Source organism: Berghia stephanieae, chromosome 1 (assembly GCF_034508935.2).
Source record: "Berghia stephanieae isolate SIO BIC M18660-M18661 chromosome 1, UCSD_Bste_1.3, whole genome shotgun sequence".
Taxonomy (NCBI): domain Eukaryota; kingdom Metazoa; phylum Mollusca; class Gastropoda; order Nudibranchia; family Aeolidiidae; genus Berghia; species Berghia stephanieae.
In genome coordinates, this window is record NC_088360.1 from 4053773 (window position 1) to 4076272 (window position 22500).

At 34.8% G+C, this 22500-nt stretch overlaps 4 protein-coding genes across 4 annotated transcripts in view; 3 read left to right on the top strand and 1 right to left on the bottom strand.

Moving 5' to 3' along the window:
• LOC144966315 (uncharacterized) overlaps window positions 1-22500 on the top strand; it is a 48539-nt gene that overhangs the window by 10812 nt on the left and 15227 nt on the right. The window lies entirely within an intron of this gene.
• Window positions 10017-14616, top strand: LOC144963524 (uncharacterized). Its single transcript, XM_078897598.1, has 4 exons — window positions 10017-10369; window positions 11432-11568; window positions 13567-13618; window positions 14588-14616. Exons 1-4 carry the CDS (start codon window positions 10153-10155, stop codon window positions 14614-14616), a joined length of 435 nt encoding a protein of 144 aa, XP_078753724.1. The 5' UTR covers window positions 10017-10152.
• The window catches only part of LOC144963525 (uncharacterized), a 13944-nt gene continuing 3848 nt past the window's right edge, over window positions 12405-22500 (bottom strand). Inside the window, exons 5-6 of the mRNA XM_078897599.1 lie at window positions 20353-20457; window positions 12405-19150 (exon numbers count right to left, since the gene is read on the bottom strand). Of these exons, the coding sequence (XP_078753725.1) occupies window positions 17687-19150; window positions 20353-20457 (1569 nt within the window). The 3' untranslated portion in view covers window positions 12405-17686. The remainder of the gene's footprint in view (window positions 19151-20352; window positions 20458-22500) is intronic.
• On the top strand, window positions 14666-16378 carry LOC144966305 (uncharacterized). The gene is made up of 2 exons (XM_078902544.1): window positions 14666-14800; window positions 15202-16378. Exons 1-2 carry the CDS (start codon window positions 14666-14668, stop codon window positions 16288-16290), a joined length of 1224 nt encoding a protein of 407 aa, XP_078758670.1. The 3' UTR covers window positions 16291-16378.

The window sequence follows — 22500 nt, forward strand, 5'->3', positions numbered from 1 at the left end:
TTTCTTTTGTTTAGAACCAGGCTGCTCGCCGTTGATGGGCGACGTGACATCAGACTAGTGAATCCAATTGACACAATCATCAACGCCTTGGGCGGAACGACTGTATGCATGTTGGTTGGGACTTTCAGACCTGCTTACCTTAAATAGAAAAGAAAACTGGATTTTTCAGGGGTAATAACATAGTAGACTTGATAACTCACCTTAAAGTCCCCAAATTCTCCTTAATACGTTAAATGTAGATATGTTTTCTCCTTTATAACATTCTAGCTCTGACACCAGATTTTTGTTTTCAAGTTTTTTTTAACTTAAAAATCTTTATAATATCGTTTTCAGGTTAATGCCGAAAATCCGTAGTTCTACGGAATTTTAATATTGGTGGGGAGGTCTGGGCTTGGGACTGGAGTACATTGCTGTACACTGACTAAATACTTGTTGTCAAAATGGCATAAAAGCATTTAATTCATGTTGGCCTTTTTTTTCTGACAGACTAGTGATAGTAAATGTTATCGAGTGGATTCAAATGATGATTTGCTTTTTAGAAAGGTTACACGAAGCCTTTCATTTAAGTGTGAGTCTGTGAGTGTGTGTTAGTGCGTATGTGTGTGTGTGTGTGTGTGTTTGTGTGTGGTGTTGCACTTTTTGTTTCATTTATGTCTGTTTGTGTATGTTATTATGCTGTAACCAAATTAAAAATTGCCTTCATGGACAAAAAATGAAAGTTTTTGGCAAGATGAGTGGCATTTCAAGCGATCAATGATTGAAGGGCGAGTTTTCTGACCAAATTTAGAAGGCGTGTTTTTATATTTTCAGAAAAGTGAGTGGAGCAGTCACGTATAATAATAATAAATAATAATAATGCTGAAAACTTATATAGCGCTATAACTCCGAGACACCAGACTCTAAGCGCTTAAATTACAAATTACTTTGGCTGAAACATACTCATTCACACACACAAGCACACACACACACACACACACACACATACACACATATACAACACAACACACAACACAAACCAAACCTATCTTGCTTCTCATACCATCTACTAAAATCGAAACAAATATGTTTTAAGCGAACATTTAAAAATAGACAAAGATTATTTTTCACGAATGCTCTGCGGTAAGGCGTTCCAAATAGAGGGTCCGAAATGAGAAAAGGATCTCATTCCAGCATTTTTCCGAATTCGAGGGACAACTAGTTTTGTGGAATCACTGGCCGAACGTAAGGGCGGGGTTTTGAATATCTTTCAATTAGTTCTGAAAGGTAGGAAGGGGCAGTACATTCAAGACAACGATACACTAAAACACAAGCTTTGAATTTAATTCTTTTCCCAACAGGCAGCCAATGCAGGTCATGAAGTAGAGGTCCGGCAGAGTCGCACCTACGCTTCATGAATACTAGTCTGGCAGCGCTGTTTTGGACAATCTGAAGACGTTTCAGATTGTATTGCGAAACGCCAAAACAACAGAGCATTACAATAATCCAATTTCGATAGTACGAGGGACACAACCAGGTGCTTGGTCACATCCTCAGATATGAACCGTCTAATGGAAGCAATCAGTTACGTATGTTGATAACAACAAGAAATGAAGTGAGTAGGAAAGTGCCAGAAGACAATAGAGAATGAAAATTTCGCGGCGGCGCTGGGGGGTTCGAACCTGCGACCTTACTGGTACGTCAACTCCGCTTGCACGGGGAGAGCGTGACTCTACCGTATGAGCTATCCACGATCCCAAAAAAGAAGTTAAGAAGAGAAGGCTCTAAGACTAGGGTTAGAAGCGATCTTTTTTTGGGATCGTGGATAGCTCATACGGTAGAGTCACGCTCTCCGCGGCCAAGCGGAGTTGTCGTACCAGGAAGGTCGCGGCTATGTGGTCTAGTGGTATGACACTCGCTTTCGGATCGGAAGCTCCTGGGTTCGAGCCTCGCTCGGCGCATTGTTGAGTCCTTGGAGAAGGCTCTTTACTCACATTCTCTCACCGTACTCAGGTGTAAAATGAGTACCTGGCCGTTAACAGCGTTGTCTCTGTCCCAAAATTTGTAATATCGCCTGACAGGCGTCATGTCTCGTCCTACATGTTATGTGTTGCTGTTGGCCAGGGGCCCCTTGTAAAGCGCTTTGAGCACGTTTAGTGGATATTGCGCTAATAAAATCTCAATTTTGTTTTTTTCGAGCCCATCGCGCCGCGAATTTATTCTCTCTTGTCTTCTGCACTTTCTACTCACTTCATTCTTGTTTTTATATTTTAGAGCATGACGTGTGTGACTTGTAAAAGCGAACTCTATTGCTATGTGGTCTAGGTAGGCACCCTTTCGATCAGAAGCCGTTCGCTCTGCTCGGCGCATAGTTGAGTCCTTGGAAAAGGCTCTTTACTCACATTCTCTCACAACAGTGAGCCCATTACAATTTGGGTTATAAGACCTGTAGATTATAATAATAATAATAATAATATAATAATAATAATAATAATAATAATAATAATAATAATAATAATAATAAAAATAATAATAACAATAATAACAATAACAATAACAGTAATAATAATAATAATAATAACAAAACCAATAACAATAATAATAATAATAATAATAATAATAATAATAATAATAATATAATAATAATAATAATAATAATAATAAATAACAATAAAATAAATAATAATAATAATAATAATAATATAATAATGATAATAATAATAATAATAATAATAATACGCCCAATCAGCTCCAATAGTTTTCTGACATCAGCAACACAATCATTGCCCGGCGGACAGAGGGGTTGAAAGTATATTCAGAATTATTTATATTCATACAGACAAACAAATCGTTATTAATAGCAGCTTCAAAAAATTGACATATTTTATCAAACCCCTGGCTGTTTCGTGCATTATACACATAATAAAGTAAATCTCTCGCGACAGGTAAACACATCAAAATGTAAACACCAAACGCATAAAATCAGATGGTGGCCGCCGATGTTGCAGTTCTTTGACTATACACTTCTTCTTCTTCTTCTTCTTCTTCTTCTTCTTCTTCTTCTTCTTCTTCTTCTTCTTCTTCTTCTTCTTCGCCAGAAAAAAAAAATGCCAATTGTGCGGCTATGTATGACACTCGCTATCGGATCTGAAGGTCCTGGGTTCGCGCCTCGCTCGGTGCATAGTTGAGTCCTTGGAAAAGGACTCTTCACTCCAATTCTCTCACCGTACTCGGATGTAAAATGAGTACCTGGTCGTTAACAGTGTTGTCTCTGTCGAAATTAAAAAAATGTAATATCGCCAAACAGGTCGTCATGTCTCGTTCTTCATGTTACGTGTTGCTGTTGATCAAGGACACTTTGTAAAGCGCTTTGCGCACATTTAGTGGATATTATTGCGCTATATAAAAGCTCCAGTTTATTTGGGTTTTTTTTTAATTTCAAATATAGATCTATTAAAATATCTCACAATTTGTCAATAATTCTCAAACTTTAGACTTTAGAAGTAAATAAAAGAACTTTTAGCATGAGACTAGTTGAGGGGAATATTATTTTTTTTTTTTTAATGAGCTTTTATATAGTACCCACTAAACGTGCTCAAAGCGCTTTACTAGGGGTCCCTGGTCAACAGCAACTTTTAACATTTAGGACAAGATATGACGCCTGTAAGTCGATATTATATTTTTTTTCGGATAGAGTCAACGCTGTTAACGGCAAGGTACTCATTTTACACCTGAGTACGATGAGAGAATGTGAGGAAAGAGCCTTTTCCAAGGACTCAACTATGCGCCTAGCGAGGCTCGAACCCAGGACCTTCTGATCCGAAAGCGAGTGTCATACCACAAGACCACTTAGCCGCACCAATCTGGAGTTTTCTGAAGTAAAAGTTTTCTGGCCGAAAAGAAATGAAATCTTTAAAAAATAAAACCAAAAAAATATTAAAAATGTGTTTTGCTAGATCCCGGCAGAATGATGGCGATCGTTATATGGGGATGCCCCGTGGTTCTATTTATATATATATTAATACACTTGTCATAATAAGAATGTGAGGCAGGCATTGATTACACAACAACCCATTGTTGTAGTGGTAAGTCACATTAGATTATGCCATATTGTCACCTTCGATTTCCGTGGGAACATCAAATTCAACAACCGGTCAGTCAGTGTCTTCTCCTTCTTCTTTATGACTTACTCAGAAAAAAAATACAGAAAAACATAAAAGAATTTGGCCAGAAAACTCGTCCTTCAAATACTAATCGATTAAAATGACCCTTATCTTGTCAAAAACACTCAAACCTGGGACTTCGCTGAAAAGAGTTTTTGACAAGATGAGGGTCGTTTTAATCGATTGGTATTTGAAGGGCGAGTTTTTTTAACCAAAATTTTAATTCCTTTTTCTTTTTTTCACAGTAGGACAGCTTCTTCTTCTTCTTCTTCTTCTTCTTCTTCTTCTTCTTCTTCTTCTTCTTCTTCTTCTTCTTCTTCTTCTTCTTCTTCTTCTTCTTCTTCTTCTTCTTCTTCCTCCTCCTCCTCCTCCTCCCCCTCCTCCTCCTCCTCCTCCTCCTCCTTCTTCTTCTTCTTCTTCTTCTTCTTCTTCTTCTTCTTCTTCTTCTTCTTCTTCTTCTTCTTCTTCTTCTTCTTCTTCTTCTTCTTCTTCTTCTTCCTCCTCCTCCTCCTCCTCCTCCTCCTCACCCTCCTCTCTCTGTTTATTGTTAGGTTTCAAAGTTTCAAAGTTTATTCAATCTTAGGCTTTCGCCAATAAATCAACAATTTGATGCCAACATACATGAAGTGGAAAAAAAAAAAAAAAAAAAAAAGTAAATGGAACCAAAAATAAACTGATACACCACACAAATACAACATCTAATAACATCATACGTTCAATTGATAATATATATATAAAATGATATATAAAATATAATAATAATAATAATAATAATAATAAAATTATATAATAATAATAATAATGATAAATAATAATAATAATAATATAATAATAATAATAATAATAATAATAATAATAATAATAATATATAATAATAAATAATAATAAATAATAATATAATAATAATAATAATTAATAATAATAATAATAAATAATATAATAATAATAATAATAATAATAAATAATAATATATAATATAATGATAATAATAATAATAATAATAATAATAATAATAATAATAATAATAATAATAATAATAATAATAAAATAATAATAATAATAATATAATAATAATAATAATAATAATAATAATAATAATAATAATAATAATAATAATATAATAATAATAATAATAATAATAATAATAATATAAAGAAAGAAGAAGAAGAAGAAGAAGAAGAAGAAGAAGAAGAACAAAAACAACAACAACAAGAATATCAATAATAATAACAATAATAATATTACCATCATCCCTACACCCCAATCATCACCGTTACCACCACCACCATTACCATTATCACTACCACTATCACCATCACTTTTACATTTCCAATCAGTTTTTCTCATTAAAAATTTTTTTTTAAAAATAAAAAATTATTGATACCTATCACAACAGACCTCCTCACTACCACGAAAATTCCCGTAGTACTACGGCTAAATCCCGGGCTGGATATAATAAAGGTTTTTTAATTAAATGTCATTTCTTGAAAACGAAGTTCTGGTGCCAGAGCTATCACATAGAGTTAATATTTTTCCCCACGCATTATAAGGACAAACTGGTGGTTTTTAAGGGTAGTTAAAATGTCTACGATGTTATTTACCCTGAAAACTACTTATTACATTTTCCTATTTCAAGTAGGCAGGTCTGCTATGATAAGTATCAGTTCCATAGTCAAAATAAGACAAACAAAAATAACCTTTATTTTAATCAATAATCCATACAATTTGATGACAACAGACATGAAAGTGAGAAAAAAAGGTACATGAAACCAAAGCATAAAATGATACCATAAATAATCATAAAAATACAACATTGTAATACCACCAATACTTACAATAATAGTAATAGGAAGGGATGGGAATATTTCGGATTGATCTATTCATGAAACCATTGGACAGCTGACATAATACACGTCTTATTCCTTTAGTTTGCGAGCTTAGCGTGATTTACATTTACCAGTGTTTTCGTAACGTTATGTCAGAACGGGACATTGAAATAAAGACGACCTTCGAGTGATTGTACAGAGACTTATTTCGGCTAGTAGTTGATACAACATAAGAAAATGAGATTAGTTATAAGCTGAGCCATCTGTTCCCCCATAACTTGATCTATCTGATCGTAGTATGTACAAACAGAAACTCGGACGTAAGCAGTGCAGTTAGATTAATATGGATGATCGTGAGAAAATTTGCTGTTATTATTTATTCTTGAGCGGCTAAAATGTGGTCTTGTGGTATAACACTCACTTTCGGATGGGGAGGTTCTGAGTTCGAGCCTCGCCTCGCTCGGCGCTTAGTTGAGTCCTTGGAAAAAGGCACTTTACTCACATCATCTCACTGTACTCAGGTGAAAAATTATACCTGGCCGTCAACAGTGTTGTCTCTGTCGAAAAAAATTGTAACATCGCCTAACAGGGTTATCTGTCTCGGTCTACATGTTGTGTATTGCTGTTGGTCAGGGAAGGGCAAAGCGCTTTGAGCACGTTTAGTAAATGTTGCGCTATATGTTTTGTTTTTTCCCTTTACCGTAGCTATCTCCAGTAGCTGCCTTCACCCCCAGCCAAATCAATAGCTCTAAGTACAGATATGTGCATTTTCTATCATTAAGCTTAATGTAGAAAGCCATAAATTTCTAAATCGACTATTTTGAGAATTGTGAATAATGGTCAACAAAGAAGGGCCGATTGTCTTGACTAGCAGGCATGTCCTAATGTGAGCTATAGGTTCTACGTCATCGGGTTGACCATGAACTATGTGTATCAGCTTCGTTAAAAAATTTGCTGTTATCTCCAGCTGTTGCGACCTTTGGCCTTATTTTATAACGAAAATAAAAGGATTAAAAGTGACTCGTAAAGTGAAACAAGAGACGAATCTGACCAACCGAGTCAAAACACTGTTATGGCGGATGAATCTGATCCTGAAAAGTCAGTTTAGAAATAAAATATTGAGAAATGCGAACTTGGGAGTTTAGAACAATGACAGAGATAGTATATATTACATTCTCCACTACAACTGAGAGAAATTATCCCCAAATCTTATAACTATGGGCTATATACTCACATATATTTATGTATTTTTATATGCTCTAACCTATATTATCGAGGACTCTCGTACCTACAAGTACCCACCAACACTCATATATATATATATATATATATATATATATATATATATATATATACATATATATATAATATTGTTATTCACCCTTGCATCTGTTTATTTAAGAAAACGTCTATGCCTTGGAAGTTCCAGGTTTAAGAATCTTTGAAAAGATAACAGCCATTTTAATTGATCAATTGTCGAAGACCGAATTTTCTTGTCAAAACTTTAAAAAATGTTTTGTATATTTATTTTTTTCAGAGTGCGGCTGTATGGTAATATTTTGTATAGTAACATAAAGGAGGTAAAATGACTTTTAAAAGAGACAACACAAAGTAAACGACGTTTCGGCCTTTGACCTTCTCTAGGTAAACAAGAAAAGTAGCATGTAATATTACACACACACACACTCTCTCTCTCTCTCTCTCTCTCTCTCTCTCTCTCTCTCTCTCTCTCCCTATCTATCTATCTATGTATCTATCTATCTATCTCTCTCTCTCTCAATCCTTCCATTGCACGCACACGCACACACACACATTGTTATATCTAATGATTTAACTATATTATGCGAATGTAATATAACATATTTCCTTTTCTTGTTTACCTGAAGAATGCCAAATGGCCGAAACGTCACATACTTTGTTTTGTATCTCTTATAAGAATAATTTCTACTCCCCTTATTTTACAATACACTTTATTGACTCATTTAGGCAACTCTGGATTGTGATAATAGTTTGTCCTTGGAGCTTACATAATTTAGCTAAAAAGGGAATTCTTACATAATAGTAAAAAGAATATAATGTTGAGTTTCATGTTAGTTATGATGCCGATGTCACAATGTGTAAAGGGATGGAAAATTTCTGACACCTAACACTTGTTTCCGGTTGGATCCACAGGCATGTTACATGACGGCTTTTTGTTGTGATCCGTGACTTACGATTAAGTACTTTCTACGCAACTGTACGATTGCCACAACTGATTTATGAGAAAATGAAGAAGGCTTATAATTGGGACAAAACTCCTACTTCTGCCTTTCTGAATGAGAAAAGAAAAGGAAAGAAATATCTAAGCTAGCTAGATGTACTAACGGGGAATTAACAAAGTGTTAATCTCTAGGTGTGAGGCTAGTATTATCTGGGATGGAGTGAGTGTGAATTTTGCACACAAAAAATACTTGACTTAATCTAAATATCAAGCTGTTCCAATCCTTACCGATATTGAGGATCTACGGAAATGGGATTGGAACATACTTCACCCACAAAACAAGCCTTGTGACACGTTCTGACACCTAGACCTTAATTCCCTACTATATAATTCTATGGATTAATCGAAACATAATTTATATTCATAGAAAACTACATTTCTACTCAAATAGGTAGATGGATAGAATGATGAGGTGAGGCTAGGATTTTCTGGGATGGAGTGAGTGTGAATTTTGCACAAAAAAGTACATGACTTAATCTAAATAGAAAACTGTTCCAATCCTTATCTGTATTGACTATATGGGATTGGAACATACTTCACCGACAACAAGCCTTGTGACACTTTCTGACACCTCGACCTTATTTTCCTACTGACATAATTCTATGGATTAATCGAAACATGATTTATATTTATAGAAAAATGCATTTCTGCTCAAATAGATAGATTGATAGCATGATATATAGATGGATAGAAAGACCGCTTCTCGTCCAAAATCATTAATTTTATTAATTAAACAAGGAATTGTTTACATTAAGAAGGATGAAGACAACACAATTGAATTGAATTGGAAATGTCAACTATTTACTTAACAACCCCCCCCCCCCCCCCCTTCTTTCTCTCTCTCTCTCTCTCTCTCTCTCTCTCTCTCTCTCTCACTCTCTAGCTGCGCGATACGTCACCACTTTTCGCGCAGATCATTAACTGGCCTCTCTCCCTCTCTTTCTATCTCTGGTTGTGTAATTAGGTCATCACTTTTCGCGCAGATCATTAACTGGCCTCTCTCCCTCTCTTTCTATCTCTGGTTGTGTAATTAGGTCATCACTTTTCGCGCAGATCATTAAGCACGATTGCTGACTCATAATCTTGCTTTTTATGCACTTTAAATGCTTGTTTACACCACAAAGAAAATTACAGACAAAAAGATAGGGGTGAAACGACGTGAACATGTTTTCAGGTCTGATAACCCAAATTGTCATGGGTCTTGGAACTTCTCTCAAACCAACGAGAACATTGTCCATAACAACAATGTTAAATTACATCAAGTCCATAACTGAGATCAATCCTTAGACCTGCAAATATGTGAACATAGGAGTGAAACATAATGACTAGTTACACTCGAGTTTGAGTGGACATCATGTATTAAACTAATTTATTCATTTGAAATGAGTCGCTTTAGAGAGTGATGCATTGAGATATTATTATCAATACGCTGGAAAGGAAAAAAAATAGAAAGGGAGAGAAAAGATAATAAAGTAGCTGCATATCCTTCTTCGCTCTCTAGTTTACTATGAGTAACAACCAAAGATGATGGGGGAGGGGGGGGGAGGGGGGGGGGCGAGAACGAGATGAAAGAGTAGCAGATGACATTTTCTATATTTCTCTCTTTATTGTATTTCCCAATGACTCTTTTTATCTCCTTCTCAATCAGCCAATCCTTGAAATCACACACAAACACACACACACATACATACACATACGAACACACACACATTGTTCTTCCACCACTCCCTCCACTGCCCCCTCCCTCCCCCTATGCCCTGCCTCCTACTTACGTCCACTATACATATTGAGAGTATGCCGATGACGTCACGCATTTACCATCCACGGTTACTTCCCTTGTAGGAAGAGATTTCTCACTTCCGATCGAGTTGTTTACATTAGGAACTGAGTGACTGAGTGTGGCCGAGTCAACACAAAACTGTCAAAAATGCCGCGGATTTGTGCTGTCTATGGATGCAATAAATCTAAAATGAAAGGATTATCTCTCTATGGGATTCCGACCGTAAAATATGACGAAGGAAACTCAATTTTGGAGCTAACAAAGAAAAGGCAACGGCTGTGGCTGAAGGCCATCAACAGAGCAGACATCACAGTTGAAAATATCAAATACTACCACCAAGTGTGTTCTGACCACTTTGTCTCAGGTAAGATTGTTTCATTCACTTAATTAAACTTGTTTCATTTGACTACTAATAAATATTGAGTTTTGATACAAGGCCGTAGGTTGTTTGTTCTTTCATTTACTTTGTTACAAAGAACTGAGGCTCTACGATTCGACACTTTATTCACTCTTTCACGTTCTCGATTCTCGTGTGATTGTTGGCACTTTCGGAGGGGCATGGACTCTGGCGGGCGGAGTAATTTTAATCAATTATTGGGGGGGGGGTATTTAAAAAAAATAAAATTTAAATGTTTATTTTACCTCCGGACAGGGGAATAGAGTGAGAAGTGACATTTAGGAAGGGGGATCTCCAGTCAAACTGTGATTGGCAGATATCAAATCTATGACACATATACTCATTTTCAAAACGTTGAACCATCCAACCTACACGGTTATATGAAAGACTTGTTTGATACGAAAAATGTTTTAAAAAAAAATTAAAGTCGAATCCCATGCTTTCACCTTCTATTCCATGCTAATTTATCCCACATTATGCATTTCAATAGCCCACTAAAAATAGGCAAGAATATTTTCTACACTTAAAAAAATCATATCTCACATCATATCAAATCTAACACGAGTTAATTCGTAGTCATAGATTTTTATAAAGTGTTTGTCCATTCTTTTCACTTACAATTTCCCCTGCAATAGTTCAATGTAAGTGGTTCGTAACCCATCGAATGAAATTTTGTGTGACCATGAACATTTTAAAAATGTGTCTGTCACCTTTCTTCAGCAACATAAAATGTCTAGTTAATAAAGCATTGGTAAAATTACTCCTCTCAGAGAGGCCACATCTTTCTTAAAGTGCCTGATTGCGAGGAAATTGTCTAAAACCGTAGTTCTACATTCTTATCATCTTAAAAAGGCAATTCATGTAAATAAGAGTGAAAATCTTGCATTTTGATGAATTTCAGATTTTTCCTTTTCAAATTCAGATTTTTTAAAACAAAGATATGTAGATCTTTGTCGACTTTGGCAGGTCTTAAATCTAGCATTATGTAAACATCAAGGAGAAATATGACAAAATTTTCATTCTTTACAGGTCGACCAGCTTACTACAGAATGGATACAGATCCTGATTGGATTCCAAATAAGAATCTTTCAAGACCAAATCTGGTGAAAAACACCACAATTGGCATGAATCGTCACTTACGCCAGTTGAGACGTTTTGAAAATAAAGTAAGGTTTAATGTTTTGGCCACTATTTTCCCCCCTAAAAAAAAAAATACCAATGAAAATTTACTTAAAAATCAAATTTCCATTAGGGCGTCCCTTGGTAAAATTTTATCTTCTTGATCATCTTGATTTAACTGATGTGAGATTCTGAAATAACCTGTCAGATGGTCCTAGTTTCGAGCCCCGCTCTGAGTGGCGCATAGTTGAGTCCTTGGAACTGCTCTTTATGCACATTCTCTCACCGTACTCAGGTGTAAAAATGAGCCATGTCTCGTCCTACATGGTACGTGTTGCTGATAATCAGGGACTATTTGTAAAGCGCTTTGAATTTGAGCATGTTTAGTGGATACTATGCTATATAAAAGTTCTTTTTTTAAAATGATTAGCCGCATTGCAAAGCTGAGTTTCATTCATTTGTTAGTTGTGGCTTGAGTTTTACTGCCAGAATGCCCATCCTGAGCAAACACTACCCATTTATCCAGGCTTGTGACCGGCCTCACAAGCTGTTGGGTTGTACCCCATAAAGAAACAAGATACAGAAGTTGAGGTGGCAGAAATGAGGATGTTGAGATGGTCACTTGGCTGGACAAGAAAAGATAAAGTGAGAAATTAACTAAACCGAAGGGTGACTGAAGTGAAAAATTTATCAATAAAGATTGAAATGGTTCGGACATGTAAAGAGACCTGTCCCCACGGAATTTTTGCCATTTCAAACACCAAAATGTGCCAAAATTTGCCATAAAAAATAGCAAAATTTTGCCCAAAAAATTGCCGCTAGTTTTACAAAAATCAAACAATTAAAACAACATGTAAGGTAAAAAATTGACACAAATAGGGCATTTTGTAGAATATTGATGTCTCAACATGTCAACATGAATTTATTTAAATTTTGAATGGTTTGAAATAATATAATATTAATAATAATAGCCATAGTAAGTAAGTAAAAAAAAGAAGGAAGTAATCAAAATATTTTATTAACTATTTAGCTTCTTAAAATTTGGGAAATCAAAGTGAACAATCGCATAAAAAATTCGAAATTTGAAAAACTAATTAAGGAGAGGAAAAAACTAACTATTCACAAGGAAAGAGAAACAAATCCATTTTCCAATGGGGGCACATTAAATTTGTATTCTCTACTTACTATCCAATTTTGAGCATTATTATTATTATTGCTTTATATTTCAATATATGCCTAATGGGTTTTGAATGAGAAACATAAAAAAAATCATGAAAAATCATAATCATATCATGAAAACTAAGTGCAACTTGTGGCTAAAAATAAAATTGCATTTTATGAAAAAAATTTAGAACACATTTTGTTTACATAAATGATAAATGTGATAAATTTCTTATGAAAAGAATTAAACTATTAAAAGTAAAATTCTTTCTTGAATGCAATAAAATAAAAATAGGAAATTGGGATTATGGAATGAAGGACTCCAGAGCTTTTCAGGAAAAAGAAGAAAAAAGGCGAAAAACAAAGCTTGGGATTTCCAATAGCCTAAGCTAGGCCATAGAGGTAGGAGGCTAGGCCTAGACATGTTTGTCCGTTATTTAGTGCCAATTTTGGATGCTCGCATTGAAAGTCGCCGTCTCTTCACAATTTTTCATAGCTTTTGTTATTTTAAAAAAACAAAAATCGTCAATTTAGCCTAAAAACAGCGAAAATTGCGACCTTTTGCAGCCAAATGAAAATTTGCGGCCTTTTGCGGTCAAGGGTGAAATTTGTGGCCGCGAAAAACTGCGGGGACAGAGAGACGATAGATGGGGGTGCGTGGGAAGGAAAGTATTGGACTTACAAACATATTCCATGATGAGGATAGACAGAAGAAAAAGCCTGTGTGACATTCACAGTGGAGTACCACAGAGTCAGTGGTATCAGTATCAGGCTATACTTGCATACAACATTGACAGTAAAACAATTTGTGAATTATATTTATATTTAAAAGTGCCTTCACAGCACGATAAAGATTTTATTATTTAGATATTGTCTATCTACAGAATTCATTTGTGCCTGCAAACAAAAAATATGGTCGATTCAGAAGAAACAGAGGTAAAATTATGTTATAACATCAATAAAATAATAAATAAAAAGTGTGACTATCTAAAATACAATTACGAGATTGAAAATAATTTATTTAAAGAAAAGATGAGTTTTTATATTTAATTTGTCGGCTCAAAATGATGTATTATGTCAGGATTGATTTGAATTTAATGATTTTAAGGGTTTTACGGCGCTTGCAACACATTAAGGTCATATCGGCGCCAGTAAAAAGGCTGAAAATGGGAAAGTAAAAAGTTCTAGAATTACAATTAAAGCACCCAAGAAAAGGGAAGACAACAGGGGGATTGGTTCAAATAGGAAACAGATGTAGATTCCAAAAGTACACTATCAAAGTACTTAGTTTGAGATCACCTCCCTGCTAGGGTATCTGGCCAGGGTACAACCAAGTGATCTCCATTCCAAGACAGACAAAAGGCAATTGGAAAACAGATATACGGGGATAGAAGATACAGTAAGTGCCTCCCTGCCCACTATGGGAGGTCATGAACCCCACCCAGACTATGTCAGGATGAAAGAGAAACTAATAAAAGTGATTTTTTTGACTTTAAACATTTCTAGGAATACAAGATTTTAGTTCTTGTCACTGTTAGAAACTACAATATATCTTTTGCCGCCATTAAAACATATCAATTGAACCCAAATATAACATTTTGACATAAATTCATTTTAAGGAAGTTGGTCACATATCATATCAAGCAATTTAATGCTCAAAGCACATACAACAACACTCAACATAAAAGACTAGCTATAATGCTTTTGAGGCACTTTTATAACATTACATTGCTGGCAGCCAGGTGCTCATTTTATACTCAAGTTGGGTGCGAGAGTGTGAGTAAACAGACTTCTCTCAGGAATCAACTTTGTATTGCCCACATCGGGACACGAACCCAAGACCTATTGTGATTTCACCAATACACAGGGATTTAAATCACTTGTGTCACTATATTGTCATTTCAGCCCCAGTAAAGAGGAAAATGAATGGATAGTCCAAACATTATTTCTGTGTTTATTTATATATAAAAGTGCCTTCACAGCATGATAAAGATTTTATTATTTAGATATATTGTCTATCTACAGAATTTATTTTTGCCTGAAAATAAAGAAAGTGGAACACATTTGATGAATGAAACTGAGACTGAGACACATATGGTTGGTTCAGAAGAAACAGAGGTAAAATTAAAAATAACAACCATCAATAAGATCATATATAAAAAGTGTGAATTTATGAAAAATATAATTACTAGATTAAAATAATTTGTTTAGAGAAAAGATGGGTTAACTATGATTTCACCAATCCACAGGGATTTACATCGCTTGTATCACCATATTGTCATTTCCGCCCCAGTAAAGAGGAACATGAATTGAGAGTCCAAACATTATTTACAAAGCATAGAATTGATATTCCATTGTTTTTAAAGTTTTCAAAGAGCTTGTGACAATTTAAGATCATGTTAACCCCTTCTGATGAATAATTGCATTGATATATAGAGAATGACAGATTAATTAAAAAATGACTTAATCATGAGTAGGTAGGTTAAAAGTAAAAGTATATTTGATTTCTATTTATCCAGCAGGACACAAAAATGAACGAACCAAGAGAAGCTGACACAATTGACGGTAACAAAATTATGCTTCAAGATGTGGGAACACAGACAGACCTCACAATGGAGATGATTGATCAACTTGAAAATACAAAGTCAGTACTTAATGACATGACTGTTGAAATTTCATCTCTGCGACAGAAGGTGTCTTTTAATTCTTTTAGTGAAGAAGAATTCAGGAATAATGATGACAACGTCAAGTTCTACACTGGTTTGACATCATTCCAAATACTGATGCATGTCGTTGATCACATATCCCCATCTTTGCGACACAAAAACAATTCACTAACTAAATTTCAGGAAATTTTATTAGTATTGATAAAAATCAGGTTAGGATTGCCAAACAAATTACTTGGCCATATGTTCTCCATTGACCAGTCTACGGTTTCAAGGATTTTTCTCAGAGTTTTAAATGTAATGTATTATAATCTAAAATTTCTTATTGTCTGGCCAGAAAAAGAGGCATTGCAAAGGTCAATGCCACTTGAATTTGTAAGATGCTTTTCGAAGCGTGTAGCAGTAATTATAGACTGTTTTGAAGTTTTTATTGAACAACCTTCAAATATAAAAGCAAGAGTCCAGACATATTCACATTATAAAAGTCATAACACAATTAAGTATCTAATAGGTATAACCCCTCAAGGTTCAGTATGCTTTATATCTGATGGATACGGGGGAAGAACAAGTGATAAATTTATAGTGGAAAATTCAAATTTTCTTTCACATCTTGAAATGGGCGATATCGTCATGGCTGATAGAGGTTTTGACTGTCATGAAAGTGTGGGTTTGATGTGCGCTGATTTAAGGATACCAGCTTTTACAAGAGGTAAAAAACAACTTTCCCCTTATGACCTGGAAGCAACAAGGAAGCTTGCACATCTAAGAATTCATGTTGAAAAGGTAATAGGCAATATGAGACAAAAATCATCCATTTTAAGCACCAAAATACCAATTGATTATGTTATATCATCAGAAACTGAGAAGACGACTCTTGATCAGATTGTGAGTGTGTCGGCTTGTATCGTAAACCTCTGTCCTCCTATTGTCCCATTTATTTAATAATGATATACTAATAATAATACAGTGCTATCCATCTATAAGCATCATCATTTTGTTACTAATAAAGTGGAAACGTTTTGAAAATTTAGCCATTTCTGATTCTTTGTTTTGTTTTAAGTGATACTAAGCGGCTAGAAGTTGTGGACTGTAAAAAGTAATAAACAAAAATGAATAGAACAGTTAGTAACAGCTCAATTACTTTTTTAAAAACTAAGGTGTTCTAAATTGAGCATAATATAAAACAACGCATAAAATATGGTGTGTAAAAAAAAAACGAGAAGGGGGGGGGGGGGGGGGCAGGTAGAAAAGAAATTGGAATAAAATGTATCCACTGAAATAAATCCAATAAAGCAGTGAAAATGATAATCCAGAAGTATGACAAATGTACAGTGATCCTTTAGAAATGGAGTGATCACGAATGTGAGCTAATCTTGACAAATCTACTCCAATGATGAATGAAATAACACAAACCTAAGAAACTTAAGATTAGAAATATCACAAGAGACGATAGTTCAGTTATTTTCCAGTCTGGGGTTAGTCCTCTTACTTTTAATCAGATGTGTTTCGTTCTGGATTATTATCACCACTTATTGGATTTATTTCAGCGGATACACATTTCACACCTAAATCTATTCTTCCGGGGTTCACCTCCTCCCCCTCTTTTTTTAAACACCAAATTTTATACATTGTTTTATATTTCACTCAATTTGGAATTCCTTAGTTACAAATTGAATGCTTCTTTTTGTTTACATTTCCTTTTTGTTTACATTTCAAGAAATTTTTTTCTCTACAGTTTTATAGTAAAGTATTGGGGGCCTTTTGTTATTGGCAGAAGACAGGCTTTGAGTCCGAAACATTCCGTGTTTGATGTTTTTAAAAATTATTAAGCTGTTATACTCATTTTTGTTTGTTACGCTTTGTTTTAAGGACTCATGAAATAGCTTCGGTTTCCAAATGAAGAATGCTGAATTAAAACAGAGCTGCAAACTAATGATAAAATCTAAATAAAATAGGATTAGATCTTTGAGGAAAAAAATAAAGCTTGTTACTTTAAAACTAAGAATTTCATCTGAAATCAAAAGTACTGTGCAGGCATTGTATCTAAATTTTAACAACATTCCTTTCCATTTCAATCAAAAATAAGGACCAGGCTACTTAAAATAGTTGATATTTAAATCAAACTGGATGCATAAATTATTTTTTTTAAAAGGACCATGTCTTTACATGGAAAAATCAGAGGGAAAGAACAGAAGTTGACAGCTCTGTAAAATACAGTGTAATAATACATATGATATATTTAACTTTGAGTGAAAAAGAAAATGGTTTTGTGATAATTGAAAAAAAAAACACGAAGAGCAAATCTCAACGTTAAAAATGGCTTTTTAAGAGACTTGATTCAATTTTCTCCGTTTGCTCTTGGTGTTTTTGCACGTCTCACAAAATCATTTTCCTTTAGGCACTCTTGACAATCCAACACAGTCCCGTGATACCATTCTTCACAACTGCCATCACATTGAATCATTTTTCCATACTCTGATTTCCGGCAGATACAGAATAGTTTATTTTTATTGGGAGAAGAAGGTGTTGGTGCAGCTTCCCCAGCTTTTACTAGTCTAGAAAAAAACTGAGCAACTGACTCAGGTAATACAACCTTTTTAAAATATTCTTCACACTTCTGAAGTTTTGAAAAAATAAAGTCTGTGTCCAAAGAGATCCTTTGAGTGAAACAATCTTTTGTTGTCCACACAAAAAAGTCACAATAATCCGTGCCTGTCACATACATTTGACATTGCACTTGGTAATAATACGGATGATCTTTCCTAAGTTCAAAAGTAGTATTGTTGACAATTAAACAAAAATTACTAATGGATGTGACAGCCTCACGAATTGTAAGATCCCTAGCAGAGTAAGGACATTTGATTTCCAGACATCCTTGTCCACAACACTCACAATAAACGATGCCGTCTGGTGAAGCTGCAATGAAAGGTGTCTCATTCTTTATAAAGAGACCACAACGCCTGAAGGTAAAACTGTGATGGATATACCTATCGACAGAATGAACATAGGCATCAAATGCCTCGCTTTCTTTGTCCATTCCCCACTTAACAGCAGACACATTTGATAATACATTTTTTGACGAAATCAAAGAATTTAACAGGCTCATTGAAGTGGAAAAGGAAATGTTCGTGCAACATACAGAATAAAACTTTGAGGCCGTAATCCTCCCCTCCCGAAGCCTATGCCACACATTTGATTTGTTTTGCGCACGAGTCTCCTTTTCCGCAAATAATGATTGCTCAGGGGAGCAAGAAAAATCTAAACTATCACAATATTGAAGGATATCATCATACGAACGATCAATAAATTCTTCATATATAAATGATCGAAAAAATACAGGCATTTTGGTCGAAGGAATGAAAGGAGTCTGATGCTCCTTCACAACAGATAATACAACACTCTTTGAAGATAAGGTTGATAATTTTTTAAGGAAGGTCTCCTTCACGGCTGATGAGGGTTCAACACATTTTGGTTTTGGATGGGGGGTTTTGACCTTTTCTTCATTCAGAAGTATTTTCCTTTGAGACTGGGCTCCAGTGAAATTTATGTCAACTGTCCTCAAACTCTCTGCACAATTCTGTTGGCCACATGGAGGTTTCCAGTAAGCTGGGCGACCTGTCACGGTTTCCTTCTCTGCTACTCTGTTTGTGGCTTCGATGAAGAAGAGAATGGTTGCAACATGAGTGCAAACTTCTCCTAATCCTGCAACACATGTGCAATGAGCCGAGCATACACGTCCATCATCAGACACAATCGCCCATGCCTCCACCGGCTTTTCGCTTAGTCTCATTGAATGAAGAACCTGAAATAAAGGAAGGAAACATAAAATCAGAAAAGATTTCACACTGTTCATACACTTACGATTCTTTATTTAGTCCTCCCCCCCCTCCTCCATTGAAAGGCTGTATGGAAACGATTTAAAAAATTGCACCCTTTTGGTACATTTTGATTGAACTCAGACCCATTGAGGTATTGAAGCAATGACAACTTGCACAAAAACAAATTGTGCCATCATATCATCAATTTCAATCAATCCAAAAGTTTATTTTTAGACAATTGCCAATATAAATTATGCATTAACGTGCGCGCACACACACACACACAAACAGAAATTATAATAAAATATAACTATATTATATTCAAGACAGTCACAAGGATTGTGCAACAGAGCATTGTTTCACATCGCAAACGAAGCTCAATTACTGAATTCATCACACCAAAATAAGACAGACCTCTTCAACACCAGGATTCTTCATTATGATAAATGACTCCCTTTTTTCCCCTTTCAAATTGAGTGTTTTTATTCAATTTATACCATCATGAATTACAAAAATAAATATAAAATTTAAAAAACAAAAAATACATTAAAAAAAAAGCCACAAAAAAAAACCAACCCAAACATATACCACTACAACAGCCGCATTATCGGGTGGTGTTGCGACATTACGACTCACTAATGAAAGGAAATATCTGTGAAATGTATTTCATGGAAATCTTTGGTCTATGTCTACTTCGAACTTAAGCAAGCCCAAGCCTCCTCCTGATGACCATGCTTTAAGACGACATGATCTGTATTAAGATACATAATGTTATCCGAATCCCAACAGTTAACTCAACATACAAAATGACTAATTTTACGGCAAAAGTGATAAAATTTACAGTTTTTTGTAATAAAATTGCGGCTTCAAATGGCAATCCTCTGCGATACTAGCTTATAGTTATAGCTTTCACCAAAGTGCTTCACTCATGATTTTGAGCACGGAGACCTTTGTCCTCATTTCTTTTTAAAAACTAGTCAAAATTGGTTAAGGAACCTTGCATCCCTTTGCAAAAATGGTCCACTGTGAAATTTAATATTGGATAGCCTATTGAACTGCTACATATGCTCCCATAATGAGACTGCCACCCTCCTCTTTTTTTTTCGTATGTATCCTTTCACTCTCCGTCTATGAATTTGAATCAAAATCATCAATCAATGTGATTAAATCATTTGTAGGAATTTACCTTTGCTTTCACAATTTTATTGTCACATCCAGGAGGTTGGAAAACCAGCAGCTCTTTAACCCATCCATTGTATGCTTGGTTAAAAGCAGCAAGGCCCTTTAGTGCCTGAAAAATTGAAAAATAAATGAAGTCAGATCAACAAACTTAGCCTTACTTTGACAAACTCAATAAGAATAGGTAATTTTAAGTTTTAAGTTTTAAAAAAGTAAAAGTAATAACCTCACCACTTAATAAAAAGAACATCAAACAATGCAATTATTAATCAAATTTTGGAGCAACTGACTTTACTGACAAGAGGGGGAAAAGGAGCTCAGACTCTAATACTCTAAAATAAACACGTTTGAGTTTGAGGGTTTTAATTAGGCTGCGGTTATTCAGAGTCGACTCTGAATAACTTTCTCCGGTTATTCAGAGTCGACTCTGAATAACTGTCTCCGGTTATTCAGAGTCGGGGAGTCCACTCTGAATAACTGTATACAGTTATGAGTGATGAACTTCCAGTTACCAACCACACGGTTTTTCTGTTTGTTTTTTTTTTTTCTTCTCTCCCACCTCTGTTTAACCCTACGGGAAAAAATCGTTTTACTTTTTCGTATTTTCTTGTCTCTTCTGTCATGGCAGTTTTTTGCATCGGTGATTTGCATTGCGGCCGCAAAATTTGCAATTTTTTTGCAAATTGTCGAGATTTTGCAAAAAAAAAAAAGAAAAGAAAAAAAAAAGAAATATTTAAAAAATATAGTGGGGATCAGTGATGATAATCTTCCGCGGATTTCTGGGATTTTAGGATTTGTTCATAAATGTTCCGTTGTCTTTTGTCATGTCAAACATTTTCTGCTCAGTGGTAGTTCAGGGGGGAAAAAAACAATAATATGCCTTTTATCATTTTTTGACACCTCTGCTCAGTTGCATGAATTTTGGTGACACTCCTTTATTTATGACGTTAGTCTAGACACGCTGGCGCCAAATGTCAAAGGCAGCACAAGACACATGGTGGCCATGAATGAGAAGATGATCGAAAGGGAAGGGGATGGAGCAAATGGGTGTAAATATTTGTGTACTTTTTAGCTGTAACAGATAATACATTCATTTGACGATTTTATAAGGTTTATAAGCGTGTCTTTTTTTTTTTTTTCTTCCTCTTTAAGTTTTGTTTTGTTTTTGTTTGATTGTTCTGAATTTGTTAATAGAATTCATTACAACTTGTGTCTAATTAAAAACAATTTAAAAAAAAATAAAAATCAATTCATTAATTCTCTCTCTCTCTCTCTTTCTCTCTCTCTCTCTATCTCTCTCTCTCTCTCTCTCTCTCTCTCTCCCTCTCTCTCTCAGCCACCCTTCTATCTTCATATTATGTTTATAGATATCATTTGGTAATAGAGAGATAATAAGTTAGGCTGATCGATTTAAGAAATGGTTGTTTATAAGCTAATTTAAATTTGCTTTGTTGATGGAATATGTTTTGCAATTGATTAAAGATTCTTATTTTTAGCGACTGAAGTTGAAAAATCGCCAAGTTTTAAGAATTTGGCACTAAAATTGCCAAAGTCACAAAATAACAGTAGTAAACTGGTATCAAATTTAAAGAAACTCATCTCGCAAGAACTCAACTCGATAATTCAATAGGCTACTCAGCTCCAAATATCTGTACACATGGTTATCCAGGGTCGACTCTGAATAACCATCTACAGTTATCCAGAGTCGACTCTGAATAACTGCCTTCAGTTATCCAGAGTCGACTCTGAATAACCACTTCGTTTAATTAATTTTGGCGACCTCTCTCTCTCTCTCTCTCTCTCTCACACACACACACACACACACTCACACACACACACACACACACACTTACACATACACCATAGAGTATCATTAGTTACAAGTTTCAATTTATTGTGAAACAAAGAAGCAGAAGTAGAAGACCATCAGTACGACGATTCTTATGTTATGATGAACATGAACATAAGACTATAAATATAAACATTCAATATCATCATATGAAAAAAAAAATGATCAAGAGACTGAGATTCTTCATGTCCACACAGAAATAGAAGAAAAAAAAATTGCCTGGAAAAAAAACAAGTTGAACTGAGAAAATTGCTTGGACTTGGACTTGGAATCTGGCTCTTCTGAGTGAGAATCGAAGGATACTGA

What these genes read in the sequence shown, in the direction of transcription:
- LOC144963524 (XM_078897598.1), top strand. Translation starts at nt 10,153, where the DNA reads ATGCCGCGGATTTGTGCTGTCTATGGATGCAATAAATCTAAAATGAAA. An exon ending in TTCTGACCACTTTGTCTCAG is followed by an intron (nt 10,370 to 11,431) that starts GTAAGATTGTTT and finishes CATTCTTTACAG; the next exon opens with GTCGACCAGCTTACTACAGA. An exon ending in TCGATTCAGAAGAAACAGAG is followed by an intron (nt 13,619 to 14,587) that starts GTAAAATTATGT and finishes TTGTCATTTCAG; the next exon opens with CCCCAGTAAAGAGGAAAATG.
- LOC144966305 (XM_078902544.1), top strand. Translation starts at nt 14,666, where the DNA reads ATGATAAAGATTTTATTATTTAGATATATTGTCTATCTACAGAATTTA. An exon ending in TTGGTTCAGAAGAAACAGAG is followed by an intron (nt 14,801 to 15,201) that starts GTAAAATTAAAA and finishes CTATTTATCCAG; the next exon opens with CAGGACACAAAAATGAACGA.